This window comes from Mirounga angustirostris, unplaced genomic scaffold (genome assembly GCF_029215605.1).
Source record: "Mirounga angustirostris isolate CCGP_5_RB_7025 unplaced genomic scaffold, mMirAng1.0.hap1 SCAF_10, whole genome shotgun sequence".
In the NCBI taxonomy this organism is placed as follows: domain Eukaryota; kingdom Metazoa; phylum Chordata; class Mammalia; order Carnivora; family Phocidae; genus Mirounga; species Mirounga angustirostris.
In genome coordinates, this window is record NW_026991718.1 from 138,234,830 (window position 1) to 138,255,602 (window position 20,773).

The 20,773-nt window shown below is 54.8% G+C and overlaps 1 protein-coding gene across 7 annotated transcripts; it reads left to right on the forward strand.

The window, feature by feature from the left end:
• The first annotated feature begins 1,251 nt into the window (after window positions 1-1,251).
• Window positions 1,252-19,707, forward strand: TPD52L2 (TPD52 like 2). 7 transcript variants are annotated; one of them, XM_064573478.1, is made up of 9 exons: window positions 1,253-1,414; window positions 4,121-4,266; window positions 5,957-6,105; window positions 7,058-7,117; window positions 12,005-12,106; window positions 15,221-15,247; window positions 16,419-16,460; window positions 17,529-17,577; window positions 18,150-19,707. In XM_064573478.1, the coding sequence occupies exons 1-9, from the start codon at window positions 1,396-1,398 to the stop codon at window positions 18,243-18,245; spliced, it is 690 nt and encodes a 229-aa protein (XP_064429548.1). In that variant the 5' UTR covers window positions 1,253-1,395; the 3' UTR covers window positions 18,246-19,707. The 7 variants fall into 7 exon arrangements, with proteins under 7 accessions (XP_064429549.1, XP_064429548.1, XP_045742106.1 ...); XM_064573479.1 differs by lacking the exon at window positions 7,058-7,117 and having other exon boundaries at window positions 1,252-1,414; XM_045886150.3 differs by lacking the exons at window positions 15,221-15,247; window positions 16,419-16,460 and having other exon boundaries at window positions 17,714-19,707.
• Window positions 19,708-20,773: the final 1,066 nt, after the last annotated feature.

A 20,773-nucleotide genomic window follows, 5' to 3' on the forward strand; every position in this document is an offset into this window, starting at 1 on the left:
TGGGCTGGGCATTGTTCCTGGCTCAAGGGTGTAATACAGAATGAAAGACAAGCCCTCTGCTCACCACCATCTGTAATGCAGTCGCTACTCTACCATCTGCCATGAACTGCATGAAGTGGGGACTAGGGCTAGCCAGGGTGGGCTGAGCAGGAAACCGCAAAACTCAAAGAAGCCAAGTGGGGCAGACATTTAATTGACAGCACCAGAGCAAGACATGGCCACGATGCACCTAGGCCAGTGCCAGCCAGAGTAGGTGGGTACCTAAGGTGACCTTAGGTGCCAGGAAGACACCTGCGGCGAGGAGGAGCTATCCAGGTTCAGGAAGGGGCTTCCATGCGGAGGGATCAGTACATGCGGCGTCGCTTGGCTGGAAAGGGGGAGTGCAGTCCTGAAGGGTTTGAATACCATTTAGGGATTTGCTTCCAGTGGCAATTAGGAGCCAAAGAAGGGAAGTTTGGGGACTTGTTTTAGCGAAACCGGGTTGTCTAGTGGTTACACACCTCTCCTTTGAGAAGTCCGGCAAGCTTGCTCCAGCGTTTGCTGGAAGCCCCTCAACTAGCTGAGTGGTCTCGGACAAATTACTCTAACCTCAGCCTCCTCATCTGTAAAGTGGGGAGGGCTCCACCTGGCTTCCCGGGTTGTGTGGAAAGGAAATGAGAGAACACCGAGGTGCTCACGGCGCAGGAGCACGAAGGCTGCCCTGCAGGCGAGACGCCTCCAGCCAAGTCAGGGCAGCGGCGCCTGCAGGGCAAGAGGACGAATCGCGGACACGCCTTTTTCTGCGTTACCCCAGACAATTAAAAAAAATAAAAATCCCTATAAAGAGGAAGGACTTAAAAAAAAAAACCGAAGGGAGAAGCTAATCCCAAAGTCAGGGGTCGGGTCTCAAACGCATCTCAAGCGGTCTGTGCGGTGCGTTAGCCATGACACTCCTAGGCAGCGGCAAACACCCGCGACGTCTCCAAAAGGGCCCACCCTAGGCTTCCCTGGCGCCATGTTGGACGGTCGTCCCACTTCCCACCCCCCCCGCGCGCCTTCGGACCTTTCTACTTGCGAGTCTCGCTGGTGGAGCCGACGTGGGAGGGATTCCCTCAGAACCCGACCTCCCTTTCCGGCTGCGTCCGCAGCCTCGGCCAATCAGACCGGAGCGGGTAATAGGGACGGGGCCGAACAGCGCCCTCATTGGACACCGTTGGTGGGGGCGGGACGAAGGCGGGGCACGCGCCAAAGCGGAAGTGAGCCGTCGCGTCGCTGATTACGTAATGCCGCGGTGGCTGAGGCGGTTCCGCTGGCCGGTGTGTACGCGGCGGGCGAGTCCAGGTGCGGCCCGCTCGGCTTCTCCGGCGCCCCAGACCCCGGCCGCGACCCCCGCTGCGGCCCGGCCGCCGCCCGAACATGGACTCCGCCGGCCAAGGTACCGCGGGCCCGGCGCCTCCGCCCCTCCCTGGCGGCGCGTCTCGGACGCTCGATCCCCTCCGCCTCAGTCCGCCGCGTGGCTCCTCTTCCGCTGCCCGGCGCCGGGCCTCGGAGCTCCCGAAGGCCGTGGCGTGCGTCCTCCGCCCTCGGCTTGGGCCGCTCCGAGGACCGGTTCCCCGCCACCCTTCCCCTCGTTCCCAGAGTTTTGGGCTTCCGCCCTCGGGGCGGCTCGCGTCGTGCCCCGGCCCGGCGCTTGCCTAGTCGGCCGGCCTCCGTCCCCACGTAGGACCCTCGAGGACCCGCCACCTGGACCTGGACCTGGACCTGGACCTGGACCTGGACCTGGGCAGACGTGCTGTGCGCCTCTCCCGGGGCGGGGAGGCGGGATGGACCGTCTTCGCGTTCAGCGCAGCGCCCCTCGGGTGGCAGCGCTGCTCGGAGCCCAGGCCACTTAGGGGTTGTCTCAAGGGGGGAAGGGTGCAGTGAGTTAGGGGCACAGCCAGCACACCAGGCCTGTTTCCGGGACACCCCGACCGGTTTGGGATGGCTGCTGGGGGTGTGGAGGGGCCCAGATTAAGTCTTGAGAAGGGGATTCGACTCGGACTTCCATTCTGGGGCCGTACGGAAGGGATGCCAAATTCCTGTGTTGACGTAACTACCCTGGATGATTTTAGGGTTTTTCTTGCCGTTTGTTTAATTAATATGCTGACACAGGCCAAGATGCCTGGGTTCTGGTACGTTTTGTAGGTTTTCCTACTTTGCAGTCTGCTTGCAAAGTAGTTGAGCATCCAAAGCCCCTAGCTCTGTTAAGCTCAGGAGGCTTTTCACTGTTTGACTTGCATGTCTGATTTTGGTAAGCATCACAAGCACTGGATTCTGACCACAGGAATGATGGAAAGTACTTACTGAGCACTTACTGTATGCCAGATACCACACCAAACCTGTTTTTCAAATGGCCTTTTTTTATTTTCAGAATAATCTCTTGAGATTGTTCCTCGTATTTTCTGCATGCAGACGATTATACAGTTCTGCAGAGCTGGGACTCACCCAGGAGGGACTCTAACCCCCAAGTTTCGCCTCCAGCGCCAGCCCCACCCTCACTGTGTAGGTCTTTTGGTGACAGGGCTGTGCTGAGGTCATACCACACAGAATGACTGTTTCGCCTCGGCATGTTTGCTAAGTGCCCAGTCTCTATCTGGGGGTGATTCCTGTGGGGTCCACCTTTAGCTGTATAGGCAGAATGTCCAAGGGCCTTCATTTTTTTTTTTTTAATAGAAGAGAAAGATTGTGGCGATTTTAAGGCATTTAGCGAATTTGAGCGGGTTCAACATAGCAGATACAAATGATGAAGTAGAGCCATGTAGGCTGATCTCCGTTGATTAAGATGCAGACGCGCTTCATGTAGTGAACGTGTATTGAGCACCAGGGACGTGCTAATCTCCAGCTGTGTGGGGCATGTGAAGGGAATAAGCTAAATAGAGCGTCTTTGGTTTTAGGTGCAGTCTAAATATAGCAGATTCTAGGATTTCTACAGTAGAGAAACATCTGCAACAAGACACTTTTACTTCTTTCCAACCTTTGTGACTTTATTTCTTAAAAAGTTCATTTACTGGGCGCCTGGGTGGCTCAGTCATTAAGCGTCTGCCTTCGGCTCAGGTCATGATCCCAGGGTCCTGGGGGGTCGAGCCCCGCATCCGGCTCCCTGCTCTGCGGGAAGCCTGCTTCTCCCTCTGCCGCTCCCCCTGCTTGTGTTCCCTCTCTTGCTGTGTCTCTCTCTGTCAAAACAAATAAAATCTTAAAAAAAAAAAAAAGTTCATTTACTTTTTTAAGTAATCTCTACACATGGGGCCTGAACTCACCACCCCGAGATCAAGAGCCGCATGCCCCTCTGACTGAGCCAGTGAGGCGCCCCCTATGTCTTTACTTTTAAATATGCTAGACACCATGCAAAGCCAATTTTCCTGGCATGTGCTGATTGCGTAGTACTGCAGGACAGCCATGGGTTTGGAGCTGGGAAGAAGTAAAGCAGACCCATGTTTTCTTGTGTGGGATCTTGTCGACTTTTAGTGCAGACAGGAAGATGCTTTTAATTCAAAGAGAAAATAGTGACTGTAGGGCTTGGAACCTGATCTGGGTGTCGCGGAGGTGTGGAAGCAGTGTTCTCTCTGCGCCTCACTGCCTGTTGCTGTGGAATGAGGGTTGAGCAGAGACTGCAGGGCATTTTGTTTTGTTGACCCCCTGCTGGGGCTGCATGACCAGCACATGCTCCTTGTGTGTAGTTTAGCATGTGCTTTGCGGGTAGGTTGGTTGAAAGTGGCGCTTGTTGTGTTTACAGCTTTATTAAGTTTCTCTGCTCTGAAAACTGGAAGATCTGTTAGGTCTAACTGCTTTATTTGTAGCAAAGGTTCCTATCTCAGGAGCATGCATTCTCATGGGAGAAGCAGAGTTAGGGTCTGGCTGCCTTGTGCCAGCCTTTCTCATGCCCTGAAGTAGCACCTTGGGTAGCCTGAGATGCCCTTGGCCTGATGGCCAAACCATCCCTGCAGAACCTGTCAGAGAAGGGGTGTTGGTTCTCTCCACAGTTGCCCCCAACACCCATGACCTGTCCTCTTACCCTTGCTTTTTTCCTTGATGGAGACCTCTTCCCTGTCTACTTCTTTGTAACTTCTTATTGACGCTTTCCGACCTTATTTGTCTCTGGCAGATATCAACCTGAATTCTCCTAACAAAGGTCTGCTGTCCGACTCCCTGACAGATGTCCCTGTCGACACAGCATTGGCTGCCCAGACTCCTGCTGTTGAGGGTCTGACCGAGGCTGAGGAGGAGGAGCTTAAGGCTGAGCTTGCAAAGGTGCTGTGTCTTGGCTGTCTGTCTTGGGACCATGAGTTCAGGCCCCCTCATTAGCCTGAGGGGGCCAGAGTGCTAGCTGTGCTCTGCGGAAATTGCCCTGGGAGGTTATTCCTAGAGTCCCACAGAAACTGCTCTTCGTGGCGGCTTTGTGTGTACTTGGCGCCTCATTAAGTATTCCAGGAGGAGAATGTCTACATGGGGACAGCTGCTCTGAGCACACCATCTATTGGGAGTGTCTTTGTTGATATTAACACTTGACAGTTTCCAGACTCCACAAACTCTGTTTCTGGATCCTCATTTTTCTTTTAAAAATATTTCTTTTGTAAAAAGTGCTTCATGTGATTTTTTTTTTAAAGTGAGTCCTTTAAGAGGAAATGGTAATTAAAAGTCAGAATCTCCAAGTATAATTTTTATTCATAGCAGCTGCCAGGAATGTTTCTTTTTATTGTATGGTACAGAATCAAATGGTAACTCACTTGGGATTCAAAATCTGGCGACATGAACTTGCTGGTAATCTGAGTGTACCATCCGGTCCGGCAGAGGCTGGTGCACTGCCTGTCACAGGCCTCTGCTCTGTCTCCAGAGATGAGCCCCGTGTTGATGCATCCTGAGTCTGAAAAAGAGCTAGCTCTGCAGATGAGCCTCAGCCCCACGACCAGGCTTCAGATCGTGGGGGAGTACGTACAGCTGTTTCTGAGTTGAGTGCAGGTTAGGGGGCCACAGCAGGCAAGCTTTGCACTAGGTCATTTCAGAGCTGAGCTGCAGAGTGGAGAAGCTCAGTGTCACTTAAAATTTTCAGTGTGCACTTCCCCCAAGACAGCTGGATTGCACACCCTCAAGCCCTGTCGATCGTCACACCATGGATGGAATGTTCCAGTCAATGGTCGTTACTGCAGAAGTAACTGGTAGCAGTCCGGCCTTAGATGATCCTATGTTTGTAAATTATTTCCTGTTTTAACTATTTTTTGATGGAAAACCTAGTGATATAAGGGCTCTGAGCTACTTTTTATTACCTTACCCCAAACCATCATTTTTTTAAGAGAAGGACTTTTTTTTTTTGGCAGCTATTGACACAGGAGCTGAAAACAGACCTCTGGAGTCGTGAAGCTCTAGAGGATGTTTCTTTTTCAGGTTGCATCCTTTTTTTAATTTTAGGGCCTGAGAAGGTTCAGGTCTTTATTGTCAGGATTCTTTCTGTTATCCGATTCAGACTACCTTAAGCACAAGGCTCAGGTAACTGCCTTTCCCGCAACCTCAGGAACATACATGTTGTCATAAGGGCTGTTGCTGTGCCACCCATCCGTCTGTCAGTTCCACTTCCTTCCAAGTGCAGGTGGGGCCTGGCTGCAGCACTTACAGCCTCTGAGCCTGGAGGGAGAGGGGCTTGTCTCTTCTGACACCTGTGCCCAGTCCCAGGGGAGAGCTCGGACAGGCCTTGCTTGGTGATCCGTGGGTGGGCACAGTGATTGGTAGCCCCACCGGAGCCACTTGGCTTGGGGGGATGGGACAGTCCTCCTGAAGAAGTTGGATAAAAACAGAACAGTTGCTTGACATAGACGGACTCTGTTCCTCAGACAAGTTGTTTCTGTAAGCAGAAAGTCCGAGAACTCTCTCATTGCAGTGTGTGTGAGGATGTTGGTCACTTCCCGCAATAGTGGCAGCTAATCACATCGGCTGTGTCCTTTTACAGGTGGAAGAGGAAATTGTCACTCTGCGCCAGGTCCTGGCAGCCAAGGAGAGGCACTGTGCTGAGCTGAAGAGGAAGCTGGGCCTCTCTGCCTTGGAGGGCCTGAAGCAGAACCTGTCTAAGAGCTGGCATGACGTGCAGGTCTCTAACGCGTAGGTACCTGCCCTGCGGCACAGATGCCTCTGACGGTCGGAGGGTGTGCACCAGAGCGGTGCCCCTGCTGCGTCAACGGGAGGCTAAGTACCAGGGGACTCGGTATGCCCCTGTGCTGGCAGCCAGCCAGAGGCTCTGAGCCCTTGACCTAGCAGCTGGTATGTATCCAAAGAGCTCAGAGTCCATACATATTTTTAAAAGGCCGATGGATACACTAGCTAGTTGTCGAAGCGGAAATTGACAAGAATGTATTTAGGGTCCAAATTTGAGAGAAAGCTCATTAGGTCCTTAATGAGACTGATTTTCCTGTGATCCCCCATAGCTCACTGTCTGCTGAAGTGGACACAAGTCCTTCTCATGAGCATGATGTGGTCACAGCCCCAAGCCCTCTGACCCAGATGTGACTCAGCTCTCTGAACTTGGGAAGTGTAGCTACATGGCTCTTCTGAAATGTATCCTCCAGGGTTTGGGGGGCGGGGCGTGGGTTTGGGAAATGTTTCCCCCTGTCTATAAAGCTGTGTCCCTGCAGGAAGATTGAATCGCATTTCATCAAAGTCACCTACAAAAGCCCATTTCTCGGTCCCAGGGAATCCTAGGTTTTGAATCCCAAAGGGTGACTGGCAGAGAAGTGTTTGGGGGCCATGGGCTGTGTGTGCCTTCCTTGCTCCTCACAGCAGTACTGTTCCCTGAGGGCCATCTTACATGGAGTGACCAGGCACTCCCTAAGCATGATAGGAAAAGGACTGGTCGGTTCTGCCATCGCCTCACCTGGCCTCAGCAAGGCCTGCCCAGCAGGTGTTGAGAGGAGGGGCAGACCCTGTTCTCAGGCAGGCTGGAGACCCACCATTCCTGCTATCCAGCCCTCGGTGCTCCCTGGAATTTCACCTGTAGTTCAAAACCTTAGTTGAAACAGTTGTTCTAAATAATTTACCACAGACTTTCTGTTTTTAGCTATATGAAAACTTCTGAGAAACTTGGAGAGTGGAATGAGAAAGTGACCCAGTCAGACCTGTGAGTGCCTTTGCTCTCAGCACCTCCCTCCTCCTCCTCTTCCTCTCGACACTCCTTTTAGGGACAGGGAGGCTGTGTGCACTTGGCACAAACCTAGTTTTAGTGTTTGGGGCTATTCTATTTTTAATACAGTTTTTTTTTCTTAAACACAAATGAGAGTGTAACTCTCATGAAATGGGTTTAGTCGCTGAAGGAAATTTCCTCAGCCACCAGACCACACTGAAAACCTCCGTCTGGCTGACATGGATGCGTCCCTTAGATGAGAGGCCTGGCTGGGCTTGGGCAGCATCTCTGGCTAGAAGGCGCCCCTCACCTTGCGAGTGGGCAGAATGGCTGAGCACCATCTGGACTGGTGCTGATGGTGATTTGGGGCTTTTTTTTGGTCTTCTCTGCCCTGCAGACCTAGCTCCAGCTGAGGGGTATTCTCAGAGCTCACTCATACTTAGGGGTGGTTCTTGAGTGAGGGCTGCCACACAGGCCATGCTGGTGGGATCTTGAAGTTGCGTTGGTCTGAGGGGCACAGAGCTGTCAGCCACACAGAATATTAGCAGAGTAGGGAACACACGGATAGGTTTTCATGTCCGTCAAGGCTGTAGTTCAGAATGAGTCCTGATGTTTTATTTGAGATCCTTACACAAGTTAATAGCACTTCTTTTATCTGTGCTGCGGTCTGATTATAATTCCTTTGAACTGGATGAGGTAACATTTTAAAATAGTGGTTTCTGGGAATCTTGTTGAGGAGGAAGTGCTGTGGTGTCTCCAGAGAGCATGACCAACAGGCCTCTGTGTCTGACTGGAAGGAAGTGGTTGTGACCGAGCTCGTCTTCACGGCACCTGGGACCCCAGGTCAGCTGGCTCTGTGCTCAGAGTCTTCGCAGCCTGGTGTCACCAGGGGAGCTGGGTGCCAGGGCGCTCTGGCGGGTCCCGCCGTTCGTGTGGTTTGGTGTGACGGCTGTCCCCGCCACGGCCTGCTGTGCTGTGTCTTCGGGGCTGTAGCGGACGATGCCTTCACGGTGTTGCAGCTGTTCTGGAGGCTGAGACAGTCGCTGTCATCTGTGCAGTTTGGGCACCAGGCAGGCTCACGGTGTGGACTTAACCTAAGAAGAGCCTTAGGAGACTTTAGTGCTGTTTGTAAAACCAGGTGACATAAGGTTGCTGGGATATGGTTTCAAATAATTACGTGGCTCTGGGCATGGAAGTGGCCGGTGGGATGGCCCTTCCCAAGCACCTCTCCAGGTGGCAGCCATTCCCCTGAGGCCTCACCCCCAGTTCCGTTGGTGGGAGAGTTGCCAAACCGAAGCCCCCAGAGCGTTTCTGCAGGGATAGCCCAGGGGGAGGATGACCCAGCTTGTGGTCGCTGCAGGAGGCTGCTGGCGGGGTGCGGCTGCCCTGAGGGCTCTCTCAACCAGCAAACACATCTGTGCACTGGCTTTCATGAGGCCGTGCTGGGTGTAAGCAGCGTTCTCTTGGCTGCAAAGTGGTTGCCATTGGGTTCTATCTATTACTAGACGGAGCTAAACTCGTGCAGAGGGGGCACCAGGTAAACTCCGTGGCCACTGGTTGGTATGTTGAGTCCTTCAGTTGTACGTGACGGAAAGCACAGACGTGGATGGTGTCAGCCTTGTCCAGCTCCTCCTTCCTGGTGCAAGGGGGTGCCCGGTGGTGCAGGTTTGAGTCTTTGTAGCATTGCAGCTCAACAGCAAGAGGGCCTGGTGTGGGTCTCACTGGACTCTCACTGTGGTCGGGGAGCTGTAAACTTCCCTGGCCGTCCACACTGTGATCATGCCCACCCAGACTTGGAGGTGGGAGCAGCCCCCAAGGGAAGATCCTAGAGCAGGTACCTCCAGCAGATGCCCACACTGACTATGATGGGAGGGAGCCTGGTATTTGTCAGGATTCTACACTTTTGTTTTCCTAAAAAGGTAGTAGTAATTCTCAGTACCAGGGTGGCTCAGCCTAGCGCTCTTGAGCACGTCTGGGCCCAAGTTACCTGCATACAGACTCTGACTCTGCCCCTAGCCCTGTCATTGCCTGAGCTTGGCCTCCCCGTCAGGGTCCCTGCACTGCATCTGCCCTGGTTTGGAGGTTCCCGTCTCTGAAGGAGTCACTTGTGACCCCTCATTTCCACACCCCAGAAATACTGAGGGTGGTGGAGTGTGGGAGATCACCTCTGTTTAGTCTCCAGCAGGGGTGCTGCCCTTCGCAATGGCCCATAGCAAGGGTCTCTCCTGTCTGTTGTCTAGTGGCTGGCTCCAATCTGAGTCACCCTCAGGATGCTGCTGCTCGTCACCGGCAATCCGTCGCACAGGCTCGTGGTGTCTCCAACTGCAGTTTCCCTGTGGGCACAGAGATTCTCTACGGACTTGCCCTTAAATCCTCTGTTTCACTTCAACAAACACGTTCACATGGTCTTACGTACTCGTTATTTCACAAGAAACGGCTTGAAGACGTTTACCGAATTTGTTTCTGAAACTAAATAACACATGCCATCAGTTACCTCATACTTGGTGTTTTTTGTTTTTTTTTTAAGATTTTATTTATTCATTCGAGACACAGAGATACAGAGAGAGAGAGAGAGAGCACGAACAGGGGGAGAGGCAGAGGGAGAAGCAGGCTCCCCGCTGAGCCAGGACCTGGATGTGGGGCCCGATCCCAGGACCCTGAGATCATGACCCAAGCCGAAGGCAGATGCTTAACCATTTGAGCCACGCAGGCGCCCCTCATTATTTGGTGTTTTATAAATAACAGCCGTGGCTCCCAGTCTGTTTCTTTCAGATAACCTGTCGTAACTCACTTTTAAATGAAAGCAGTTCGCCAGCTGGGGGTGAGGGTGACAGGGCCCAAAGGGTTATCACAAGTTAGGGGTCCCAGAGAAGGTTCTAGAGCCTTTCCGTAGCAGGCTGTGTTGGGGGTGTGCAGCATGTTTCCCCTTCTCTTTATTGTCATGGCTCTGCCAACCCTGAGACAGACTGTGGTGCAGGTGGAGGCTCCTGGCCAAGGCTCCGTCAGGCTGGAAGGTGCCTTGGCCATTAGGCTGGAAGGTGCCTTGGAGGGCTACAGCTGAGGGTGTGGAAGCCCTCCCAGAAGGAGTGTGTGTGCTTTGGCTTCTGGTAGTGAGAACCGGCTGTGGCCGGCCCCTCTGCCGGGTGGCCTGTCTAAGTCCCGGCCGTGCAGCTCTCTGGGCCGCTGCAGCTCTCTGGGCCGCTGCTGCATGCGTGCTTGGATTTTGTTTTCATTCCTGTTCAGTTCTGTGATCATTTCTATTGTGGGGGAAGGGATTTCTGGGAGTCAGATTGTGCTAAAAGGGTTCAGAATTAGAGTTTTTTTAGTTACTTACTGCCTTCAGGAAATCCGGAGCAAATCTTACAGTAAAGATTTTATTTTAAAGTGTTTTAAAGATTTTATTTATTTATTTGAAAGAGAGAGAACAAGCAGTGGGAAGGGGCTAAGAGAGAGAAAGAGAGAAGCAGGCTCCCCGCCGAGCAGGGAGTGCGACGTGGGGCTCGATCCCAGGACCCTGAGATCATGACCTGAGCTGAAGGCACTCGCTTCACCGACTGAGCCACCCAGGCGCCCCTTGCAGTAAAGATTTTAGACTATTTTCTCTCCACCATCAGTACGTTCTGGGATTCGTAGACCTTCCTGGAAACTAAGATAAACTCACTGAAACTCACTGTTCTAGCGACGTCAACATGTTTTTACACTCATTGGCTAGAAAGCACATGTTTTTGAGTCCCAAGCCCTGCTGGGCACTAGAGAAGCCTGAGGCCCCATGGTGCCATGGGAGTGCCTGCCAAGTAGAGGGAGGCCCTCCCAGGAGTGTGCAAGGCTGGGCCCCCCCCACAGGATGGGGTGGCACGGGGTAGTCATGGCAGAACCCCACCTAGCATGGGCAGTCTACAGTGGTTGGGAGGGAGGGGGGCAGCAAGCACTCCCAGTGGGGCCTCCTGCAGATGGCACTGGGGGGCTGATGGGGGGTACTCAGAGGACCCAGTGGTGCTGTCTGACCTGCCCCCTGTGACCTGTGACCTGGTGACACCAACAAGGCGTCAGAAAGTGGTCACAGAGAGTAGGCTGGTGTCTCGAGAGCCAGGGCTGCCTGGTTGGCCAGAAATGAGCCCTTGGGTTCAGGCGGCTGTGTCTTTATGGTGGCAGCTGGACAAGGGCTGACAGCGCCACGTATTCGCTCTCAAGGTGGGCCCAACGGTGTCTTTGCCCTCTCTGGCCACTGCACGGACATTGAGGTCATGGCCACTGGTCATCCCAGAAGACAAACCTGCGTGCGGGTGGATGGGGCAGGAGGGCACGGAAAGGGTGGTCTCTGCTGTGATCCAAGGCTACCCTTTGCACTAAGAATGGTGGCCTGAGATGAGGGTCCCCCGGCTCAGAAAGGGTGTTGTAAGATAGCACGGGAGGCTGGGGGGCCTGGGGGGGGCTCCCAGGAGTCTACAGGCTGCATGTCCACGCTGTCAAGCGCATCCCCCCCCGGGCGTGGTGGAGTTTTGACATGAGAAGTTTCCCAAATAAAGTAACAGAACGAGGGGATTTTTCTGCCTTCTATCCCAGACCCAGGGCCCTTGTGGGTCTGTCTTCACTGCAGGAGGCAGACACTTCATGTCCCAGGTAGTCAGTGTTGTGGTGAGGAAGCAAGGGAAGTGGGCACCTGAGTTTTAGATGAGGTGGAGTGAGGTCAGAAAACGGTTGTTGCGGAGCTGGGAGGTTGAGACCTGGCCATGCCGCTTCGGTCCCCTCCCTGGTGGCCAGGCACGTGCTCACTAAGGGTTCCTGTCTCCTCCTCTTGGGTACTCTCTGGGCACTTGGCGTCCTTGGCTTATGGGTGGTGGCTGTTCCTTCTGTTGGGTTGGTTCAACTGGTGTTTCTTCTCAGCTACAAGAAGACTCAAGAAACTCTCTCTCAGGCGGGACAGAAGACGTCGGCTGCCCTGTCCACCATGGGCTCCGCCATTAGCAGAAAGCTCGGGGATATGAGGTGAGATGCTCTAGCTGCATGGGCCAGTCGGGTGAGGGTTTAGGGGTTCTAGAGCTGCTGGAGGCTCTGCAGGGGCCCAGGGCTCAGAGGCATACCCTTCGGGGGCCCCTTGGCACCCATAGATGTGGGCCCACCAGCCTGGACCAGTTGGTTCATGGTCCCTTGTCTGTGGGCTGCCTCTTTGCCATTTCTGTGTTTCTTGAGGGAGAGGGTCATTGATTCTTTTGGGTAACTTCTAATGCTTGGGATCTGTAAAGGCGGGTGCTTCCCTCTGAAGTTCCACAGAGGGAAGATGGCCCCCGTTTGGGGGTCAATGTCAGGGTGGGGCGTCACTCTGGGCAGGCCGGCGGGTTGGGGCAGGGGGTAGGGGAAGCGTATTGTTTTCTTAGAATGTTTGCCTGGCCCCAGTCTCAGAGAGTGTGACAGTGTGACTGTGTGCCAGGGGCCCCAGCTGAGTGTTCTCCCCCAGAGCTGATGAAACCTTCATGGCCATCGGAGGTGCCTCTTGAGCAGGGTCTGGGGCCAGGGAGTGTGGAGGCAGCTTGGACACTTGCTGGGCCATACATGGCAGCACCCACCCACAGCCTTTCCTGCCCTGGGCTCCATGGCCACACCCACCAGGTCTCCTTTGCTTCACAGCAGTGAGCCAAGGGGCTTGGACCCTGGAGCCTGAGGCCATGGTGTGAATCCTGGCTCGGCTGCCTCCTTGTTGTGCCCTTGGCAAGGCATCCCTCTCGGGATTATTAGGATGAAGCGTGCACTGCTGAACAGCAGTGTGGAGTGCACTTCGTTACCATTGCCAACATCCTGGCCGTTACTGCCCAGCCCTGCCCTGGCCCCTGACCCACACTCAGGACCAGTCCCCTCACTTTGGGATTTCAGAGAATGCCTCTCTGTGGCCCCCACCCTATGCTGAGGCTTCTGTCTTCTCACAGTTGAGAATCACACTGTGGTGATGCCTGTGGGCTTGGTGTGCTGAGTGTAGCGTTGGGGGTCCGTCCCGCTCTGTAGCCCCTCACCTCTTACCCTCGGGTGGGCTGCCTCCCTGCCTGCTTAGGTTAGGCATCTCCTCACCTCACAGGCCTGGCAGTTGCCTTGTGGGGCCTCAAGGTGGGGGCCGTGCCCTGGCCACATAGCCAGGGGTGACGACACAGACCCTCTGCCCCTCGGCTTATGCCCAGGGCCGTGCTCACCTTTTGTTTGTTTGATGGAATTAGCTCCCCTCCAATTTTTATTTTGAAAAATTTCAAATTTTCAGCAAGGCTGAACAGTTAGTACGCGGTCTGTGTGTTTCCTCTGTGCTAAGGAGTTCGCATTCCCACAGTTGGGGGTCTGGTCCTGCTCCTGAGCAGCCATGGCTGGGAGGTCCTCTGGTCCACAGTGGCTGTGATCCACTCGGGCCCTACCAGCCGTGGCTCTGAGTGGACCGCACGGAGGGTCACTGGTTCCTCCCGTAGGCTTCACGGTAGTCTGCTGATACTTGACTTCGTGGGTGTGTTCCTGTAACGAATCTCATTTGAAATTAGATGGGACGCCATCGCTGCCGCCCTCTGGGACACCTGCTTTGGCCCCCTGAGCCGTGCTGTGGTGAGCCCGGTGACAGACTGATCACGCCACCGGTGGCTGGAGCGCCACGGAGCAAGCCGTGTGTCGGGTTGTGCCCGTTCCTTCCTCGGAATGCTGGGCTGGGAACAGCATCTGAGGGAAGCAGCGACTGTCTGCGGTGCCTAAGTTACGCGCTCACAGGAGCGTCCTCTGTCACTTCGGGCGTTACTCTCCTCCGTGTCCTCACTCGCGTTCGAGTGCGTGCAGTGTCGGCGCTGCTGGGAATGGCTGTGGTGGCGCTGTCCTGGGCCACTGTGGCTCCGTTCCGCGCCTGTTCCTTCATTGCCGCTCCCGGCTCCAGGAGCTGGCGTGTCGCCTCCGGTCACGTGCCCGGCCTCCCTGGGCCTGCCGCGTGTCGCATCGGCACCGTGCTTCACACACGTGGGCCAGCCGGCGGGAGGAGCCGGGTCCCGTTCCAGGTGCGCAGAGGGACTGTCCCGTTTGCTGCTGTGCGTCACCTTGGGGCTCTTTGGTTTTATTCTGCTGTTTTCAGGGGCACGGTGAAGTCTGACACCTCCGGGTCCTCAACGGGTCCGCCATTGCCTCACCACGTGGTCTCAGGTGGTTTCTGAGGCCACGGCCTGTTGACCTCCCCAGTTTGGAGCTGAGGTTCAGAATCTACCACTTCTTGAGAATGAAAACGAGGTCCAGGGAAATTTATATATATTTAGACGTCTGCCGCACGTCAGTGTCCTCGATGGGCCTGTCCAGGAGCAGCCCTGGCCTGAGAGGCTTTTTGCGTGCCCTGGGGTACGAGGCGGCAGGCTGGGGGAGGGCATTGGATTTGGGTTCAAGCAGGGATGGGTCTCTGTCTAGCTTGGTGACTTGTGACAAGGCACCTGCCTTCCCTAATCCTCAGACTCCTCCTCCGTCCACCTGGAGATGGCAGGGCCTGCTGCCCACCCACATGGCCGTGTTGCTTCTGAGATGACCTCCGTGTTGGGGCTAAGAGGTGGTAGGCCTGGCTGTGTCGTGGAGGACATGGCTGTGTTGCCCTTGGACACCCGTGTTTCTAGGTTGGAATCTGTCAGCTGTACTGATGGAGCCGGAGTGCAAGGCGCTCGGCCCTGGGGGTGTCCCAAGGCCTGTTGCAGCGTATGTGTGTGCTCTGGTCCGGCTGAGGCCCTGTGGAGAATGCAGGCCAGTCTGTTGACGCAGAGCGTGTCGGCTGAGCCTGGCTGACCTGGGTTCTGGGCACACACGGACCCTGAGGGTGCTGGAGCCTGCCTCAGCACACCTCACACCTCTGCACTGCTCCTCTCTCTGTGGCTTCTTCCTTCTAACTCCAGGCAGGGTCACGGACATGCAGGTGCCTCGTCTGTGACCCAGGTGGGGTCGTGGAGGGGCCGGTCATGTGCCTCTCACAGAGTCGGGCCTTGGGGAGAGTGGAGACGGGGTGCATGTCCTGCTCTCCCTGGTGGTGTGAGGAGTGGGGGTGGTCACGGGGGTCCCTGCGTGGCCTCCCTTCCCTAACACTACGTTTCTTCTCCTCCTGCTGCCACCTCTCAGGGCTCGTCCGTTCTCACACTCCTTTAGGTAAGACTGCTGTTGGACGTACCTGTGGAAGGCTCTTCTTTGGATGCAGGGCAGGGTGGTGCCTGGCTGGCCTGTGGAGGCTGCGCTGGAAGAAGTGGTGAGGGCGCCACGGCCCATTGCTCACATAGCCAGGCCCGCCAGGTGTTGCAGCCTGCTCGAGAGCTCATGGCGCTCCTCGGGCTGTGACCATGTGGCTCATCGCCAGCCTCCAGCCCAGCCTCACGGAGCTTGTCCTGCAGCTCCCACCTGCGTGTATTCCTGAGAAGAGACCTACTCGTGTGGGAGGGTCATGCTGGCTCTCTCGCTGTTGTGATCTGTGCCTCTTCCTCCAAAACGCTGGCTCCTCTCCTGTTTTCTCCTCCCCCTGAGAAGCAGTCTTGTCTCTGTGAGTCGAGATGGTCTCGTCTGTCTTGTGAGAGCAGCCAGCAGCACTGGGACCCCTCGGGCATCCTCCTGAGGGGTCCTCACTCCGTGCTGATTCAGTCATGCTTTTCTAGCCTGACACCAGCTGCTCTGTCACACTCTTCTAGCTTGCAGGCCTGGAACCCAAACCCAGAACAACGTGTGATTGGAAATATTTTTACTTACTTGACCTGGTGGTTTCTGTTTTGCCAAAAAGTGACTTCATTTGCCGTGAAGTCAAGTAAGGACATTTGACAGTTATTTGGTTTTTTTTTGTTTTTTTAAGATTTTATTTATTTATTTGAGAGCGAGAATAAGATAGAGAACATGAGAGGGGGGAGGGTCAGAGGGCGAAGCAGGCTCCCCGCCGAGCAGGGTGCCCGATGCGGGACTCGATCCTGGGACTCCAGGATCATGACCTGAGCTGAAGGCAGTCGCCCAACCAACTGAGCCACCCAGGTGCCCCTTGACAGTTATTTGTACCAGAAGTATTTTTTAAAGCCCCAGGCCTAGGTCTTCTTAGTTCCCTATTTTAAAGCTCTCCCTCGGCAATCTCCCATTTCTGGGGCAGCTTTGGAGGCCAGGGAGAGGAGCCTAGGGTCGAGTTTTCCTCCTGGTGCTGGGGGCCCTTCCGTGTGTGGTGGCCAGAGCCCACCTGCCCTGCAGAGTCGGGTTTCTGTGTGGACGAGCTGATGGGCGTGGTAAATGCCAGGCTCGTCCCTGTGTTAACTTCTGCTTCCTTCTCTGCTTCTACCATGCTTCCGAGCAGCAGCTCTTCAATCCGCCACTCGATAAGTATGCCAGCCATGAGGTAATGTGCACTCGTGTCCCCGGGCTCTCAGACCGGGGTGGGCGCCGGGTGGGAGTGGGTGGCTCCTGCTGGTCAGCCTCCCACTTCCCACATCCCTGAGCCTAAGATCATCTTCCCCGGCAGCCTCCTGTGGGCCAGGGGTTGGAAAGATGATCCCTTCTAGGCCAAAGAGCTAGTGGGGGTGAGGCTCAGAGGTACCATTTTACCAAATGGGCTCCCCTCTGGAAGCTTCCAGGGCCGCCCATGGGGTTGGGCCAGGGAGGGGCGGAGAGATTCATACACTTAGGCGCGGCACCCAGGAGGCTTAGGGAAGCTTCATCTGTACCTGGAGGGAGTCCTGGTCTCCCCAGAACACCCGGAGCCGTGGCTTGTTTTTGCAGCTTCCCACGGGTGTGTTCTCCACGGTGGTGCAGCAGCAGAGCCCCTGTCCTTGTTACAGGAGAATCTGCCGCAGCTGCCACAGCCCACAGCACGTCTGGGGGTCCTTGACCGGCTGCCTCTGGAGGCCCGAGGGCCGGGAGGAGCCGAGCCAGTGAGGCAGGAGCTGGTTGTGGAAAGGGCGCAGGGTGGGGCTGGGCTGCCCTGCTTTCTCCTCCTCTGCCGTCTCCTCGCTCCCTTGTCCCAGAATTGGCCTTGGTTTTCCTTTGCTGGACTTCTGAGAGAGATTTGTGTCAGGAACACCTGAGACTGTTCATGACCTCAGTGTGTGTGTATTTAGGGTACAACAGACGTGTGTCCCACGTCCCACCCGCCGCCCAGGCGAGTGGTCTGCAGTTTGCCCGTGTGAAGTCGTGGGTTTCACCCACTGGCAGCGTGTAGGTCTGTTCTTGCAGTTGGCAGGTGTGGCTGCCCTGTTCTGACCTGGAGGCCTCCAGAATGACCTTGCCGGGACCGTCTTCAGGGGGCGTGCTCCCTCTCCTTCTTGGCTTGTCCCATATTTACAGGGAGGTCTCAGGACTCTGTCAGGGATCTTTCTGGAGGTTGACCCTAACCCTGAGGCCCTTCAGATTGAGGAAGGCAGCACAACCGTTTGCTCCCTACACTGACCTCTCCTCTCTCTCTTTAAAGGAATTCTGCGACCTTCAAGTCGTTTGAAGACCGAGTTGGGACCATAAAGGTAACGGTCTCTGGACCATTCACTTGTCTTGTTGGGATGGGGCATGATGTGTCCTTTACGTAAACTTACTTAGTCATTGTAGATGCGCGTGCAGTGACAGGAACTAATGCGGAGGGTCCTTGTACCTTTTACACAGTTTCCCCAGTGATCACGTTTTGCAGTAGGACAGCCAGGATAGGACATTGATACGGTCAAGGTGGAGAGCGGTTTCATCCCCACAACGGTCCTTCCTGGTGCTCACCTTCCTCCAGCCCTACCCCCACCATCACTCATCTGTTCTCCGTTTCAATGACTTGTCATTGCAAGAATGTCCTAGGATTGGAACCGTGTAGCGTGGAGCCTTGGAAGATTTGTTCTTACACTGCGTAAATCCCTGGAGATACTGCCAGCCAGCCTGTTGCCTGTGTTGGTGATTTGTTCTCTTTATTGCTGATCGGTGTTGACGTGGCATAGACTCCATAGAGAGCTGGACAGCTGGGGTTCCCGGCACAGGCCTAGGACCTGCCAGCATTGTGTGCTCTGTCTCAGGTTTTACTATCTTTTTTTTCTCGTTTTTTTTCCCCCATCTGTAGTCTAAGGTTGTAGGTGGCAGAGAGAATGGCAGTGAGAACCTTCCCTCCCCAACCGGGAGTGGCACCAAGCCCCTGCCCGATCACACGCCTTTCTAAGCCTGTCGCAGCTTTGCCCGGCCACGGAACAAGTGCAAGCACGTCCTCATCGGCTTGACTGCGACTCTGCAGCGCCGCGGCCCGCCAGGCCGCGGGCGGGCGCACGGAGCTGGCTTTGAGGATAGTCGTGCCACTCACATGTAGCCGTGGCCGCTGTGTTCGCATGAGCTTTACAGAACATGGTCTTGCACGCAGATGCTTTACACTGAAGTTGTAAACTGTCCTCCCTGGGGTGCGGGGAGTGGACAGGACAGTGGGCCCTTTGGCAGTCTTGTTAGCTCATGAGAACGTGGAAGGAACGGAGAGTGATAAGCATAAAATAAATGGTATTTCCTCAACCTCTCCTTTTGTAAGTTAGAGGAGGAATCTGCGGAAGGAAGATTCATCCAGAAAGCCCTACCGGATCTTCAGTTTTTATTTCAAACGCTAAATGAGAAAACTGTCCATTTTCTGAAACCCTCCAGAAAAGAAACTGGTTATCAGCAGCCGCCTAATTGTTACACTAACGATCTAGCTTTAACAAAAGCAAATTCTTTATTTTTTAAATGCAGTGAATTTTTCAAAAATTAAAGCTAAGCAGAGCAGCTTTAGCCTCAGTTAGAAAACATTATTTCTTTGGACTCAAGCTGAAATACAAGCCTTACATCACCTTATGCTTTATTTGTTTATGATGTTTTTATATATAAAAATAAGGGTTCTTTAGTGGGTTTTGAGCACCATGTAGACTCCTGCATCTAGCCCAAAGGGCAGCATGCCTGGACCGTTGGTGTGTTTTATTTCACTGATGCACATCATCCCAGTGTATGAAGCTTGCCTCTTTCTCCTCTCATGGACCGGGGCAGCTCCTGCTGGTCAGAGGGCTCCTGGGCCTCTGGGGGTGGGGGCAGGGGGCCAGGAGAAAGAAAAGCCGGCACCCTCCACGGATGGCTGATGCATGACTGGCCCTCGGCTCCAACCTGCCCATTTGCTGCACGCTGGGGACGAGTGAGAAGCAGGTGGCCCTGCATAGGGTCGGCTGGAACTCTGCTGTCGCCTCTTCTCAGGAGCTGCAAAGATCTTATTCCCGTTGTGAAGCTGCCACAGCCCAGCAGCCTTGCAGTCAGGACCCCACGCGTGGGGTGTGTCTGGAGGGGCAGCTTTCCGTGCCTTACTGGCTCCCAGCAGGCAGAGACCGCTCCTGCATATGCACCTGTGCACTCCCGGGTGGGGGGGCATGCGCTCAAAGTCCACTCTGGGAAGCTGAGTGTCTGCTCGTCCCTTCAGACGCCCTGGGTGGACTGCGGTCACCCCTGCTGACGCCATGGGAACAACAGCATTTGGTCTTTTTTCTTCAGGGTTAGAATCACGGATGGGGTGTAGTGAGAAAGCAGGATGCAACTGTAGTAACGGATTTATCTTGTCCAAAAAGTGGATAATGGGAAATTTGTCAATAAAGCATTCCTTTGGGGAAGAACCCATGTGAGCTTGTGTGGTACGCCTCACTTCATTTGTGAAGGTCAGGAAAGAGTGGCAGGTAAACCCACCGAGATCCTGTGCCTTGGGCCCACAGCTGGGGGAGAGGGAGGGGCGGGCGGGGCGCCGGTAAAGCTCACGTGCAAATCCCAAATCTTCAGTCCCGTGAATGAAAACAGCGTGCCGCAAGAGAGTGTTGTGGTGACAAATCTGGGGGGTGTCTGAGGAAGGGGAATATGGAGGGTGAGAAGGAGCTAGCCTGCAAGCAGGGTCAGGGCTAAGCAGCTAGAGGCCTGCAAGCCAGGCACTAGAGAGGCTGGTTGGCAGATTTGCCGCATTGAAGGGTTTGGGCCTATTCGGGAGCCGCTTGGAAATCCTGCAAGCATCTAATTTCATTGCAGTTACACCCGAGCTGTGAGGGACTGGAAAGCCACAAGTATCCCCCAGTCAGGTGCAGAGTCTCAGGTGGAGGAAGGCCACTGAGCGGGCAGTGGGCGTCATAAGTAAGAGTCCCATCCTTACACCCCCTACCCCCACAGGTGGGACCATGTGAACAAAGGTAAATGACAGCCTTGAACAAACAAAGCAACTGTCAAGTGAAGCTCTCCTGAATTAAGGTGGCACAGACGAAGTGGGGTGACGGGGCCCTCACAGCAGGGACGGCAGGCTCCAGTCAGCAGGGTCGGCAAATAGGTCAGCTGCCACGGGAGGCCTCAGAGTGTGTGCATGGGCACTGGTGGAGCAACCCAAGGGCAGTTTGAGGACGCCTTTGTTAACACTGTCTGCAGGATTCAAAAGTGGATCCAGTCCATGCTCAGAAACAGGCTCTGGTTCCCCACCCGTCACCTGCCCGCCCTCTGTGATGACTCTCTTTTTTTTTTTTTTTTCCAGAGATTTTATTTATTCATTTGAGACAGAGATACAGAAAGAGAGAGCATGAGCAGGGGGAGAGCAGAGGGAGAGGGAGAAGCAGGCTCCCCACTGAGCCAGGAGCCCGATGCGGGGCTCAATCCCAGGGCCCTGGGATCACGACCTGAGCTGAAGGCAGATGCTTAACGACTGAGCCACCCAGGCGC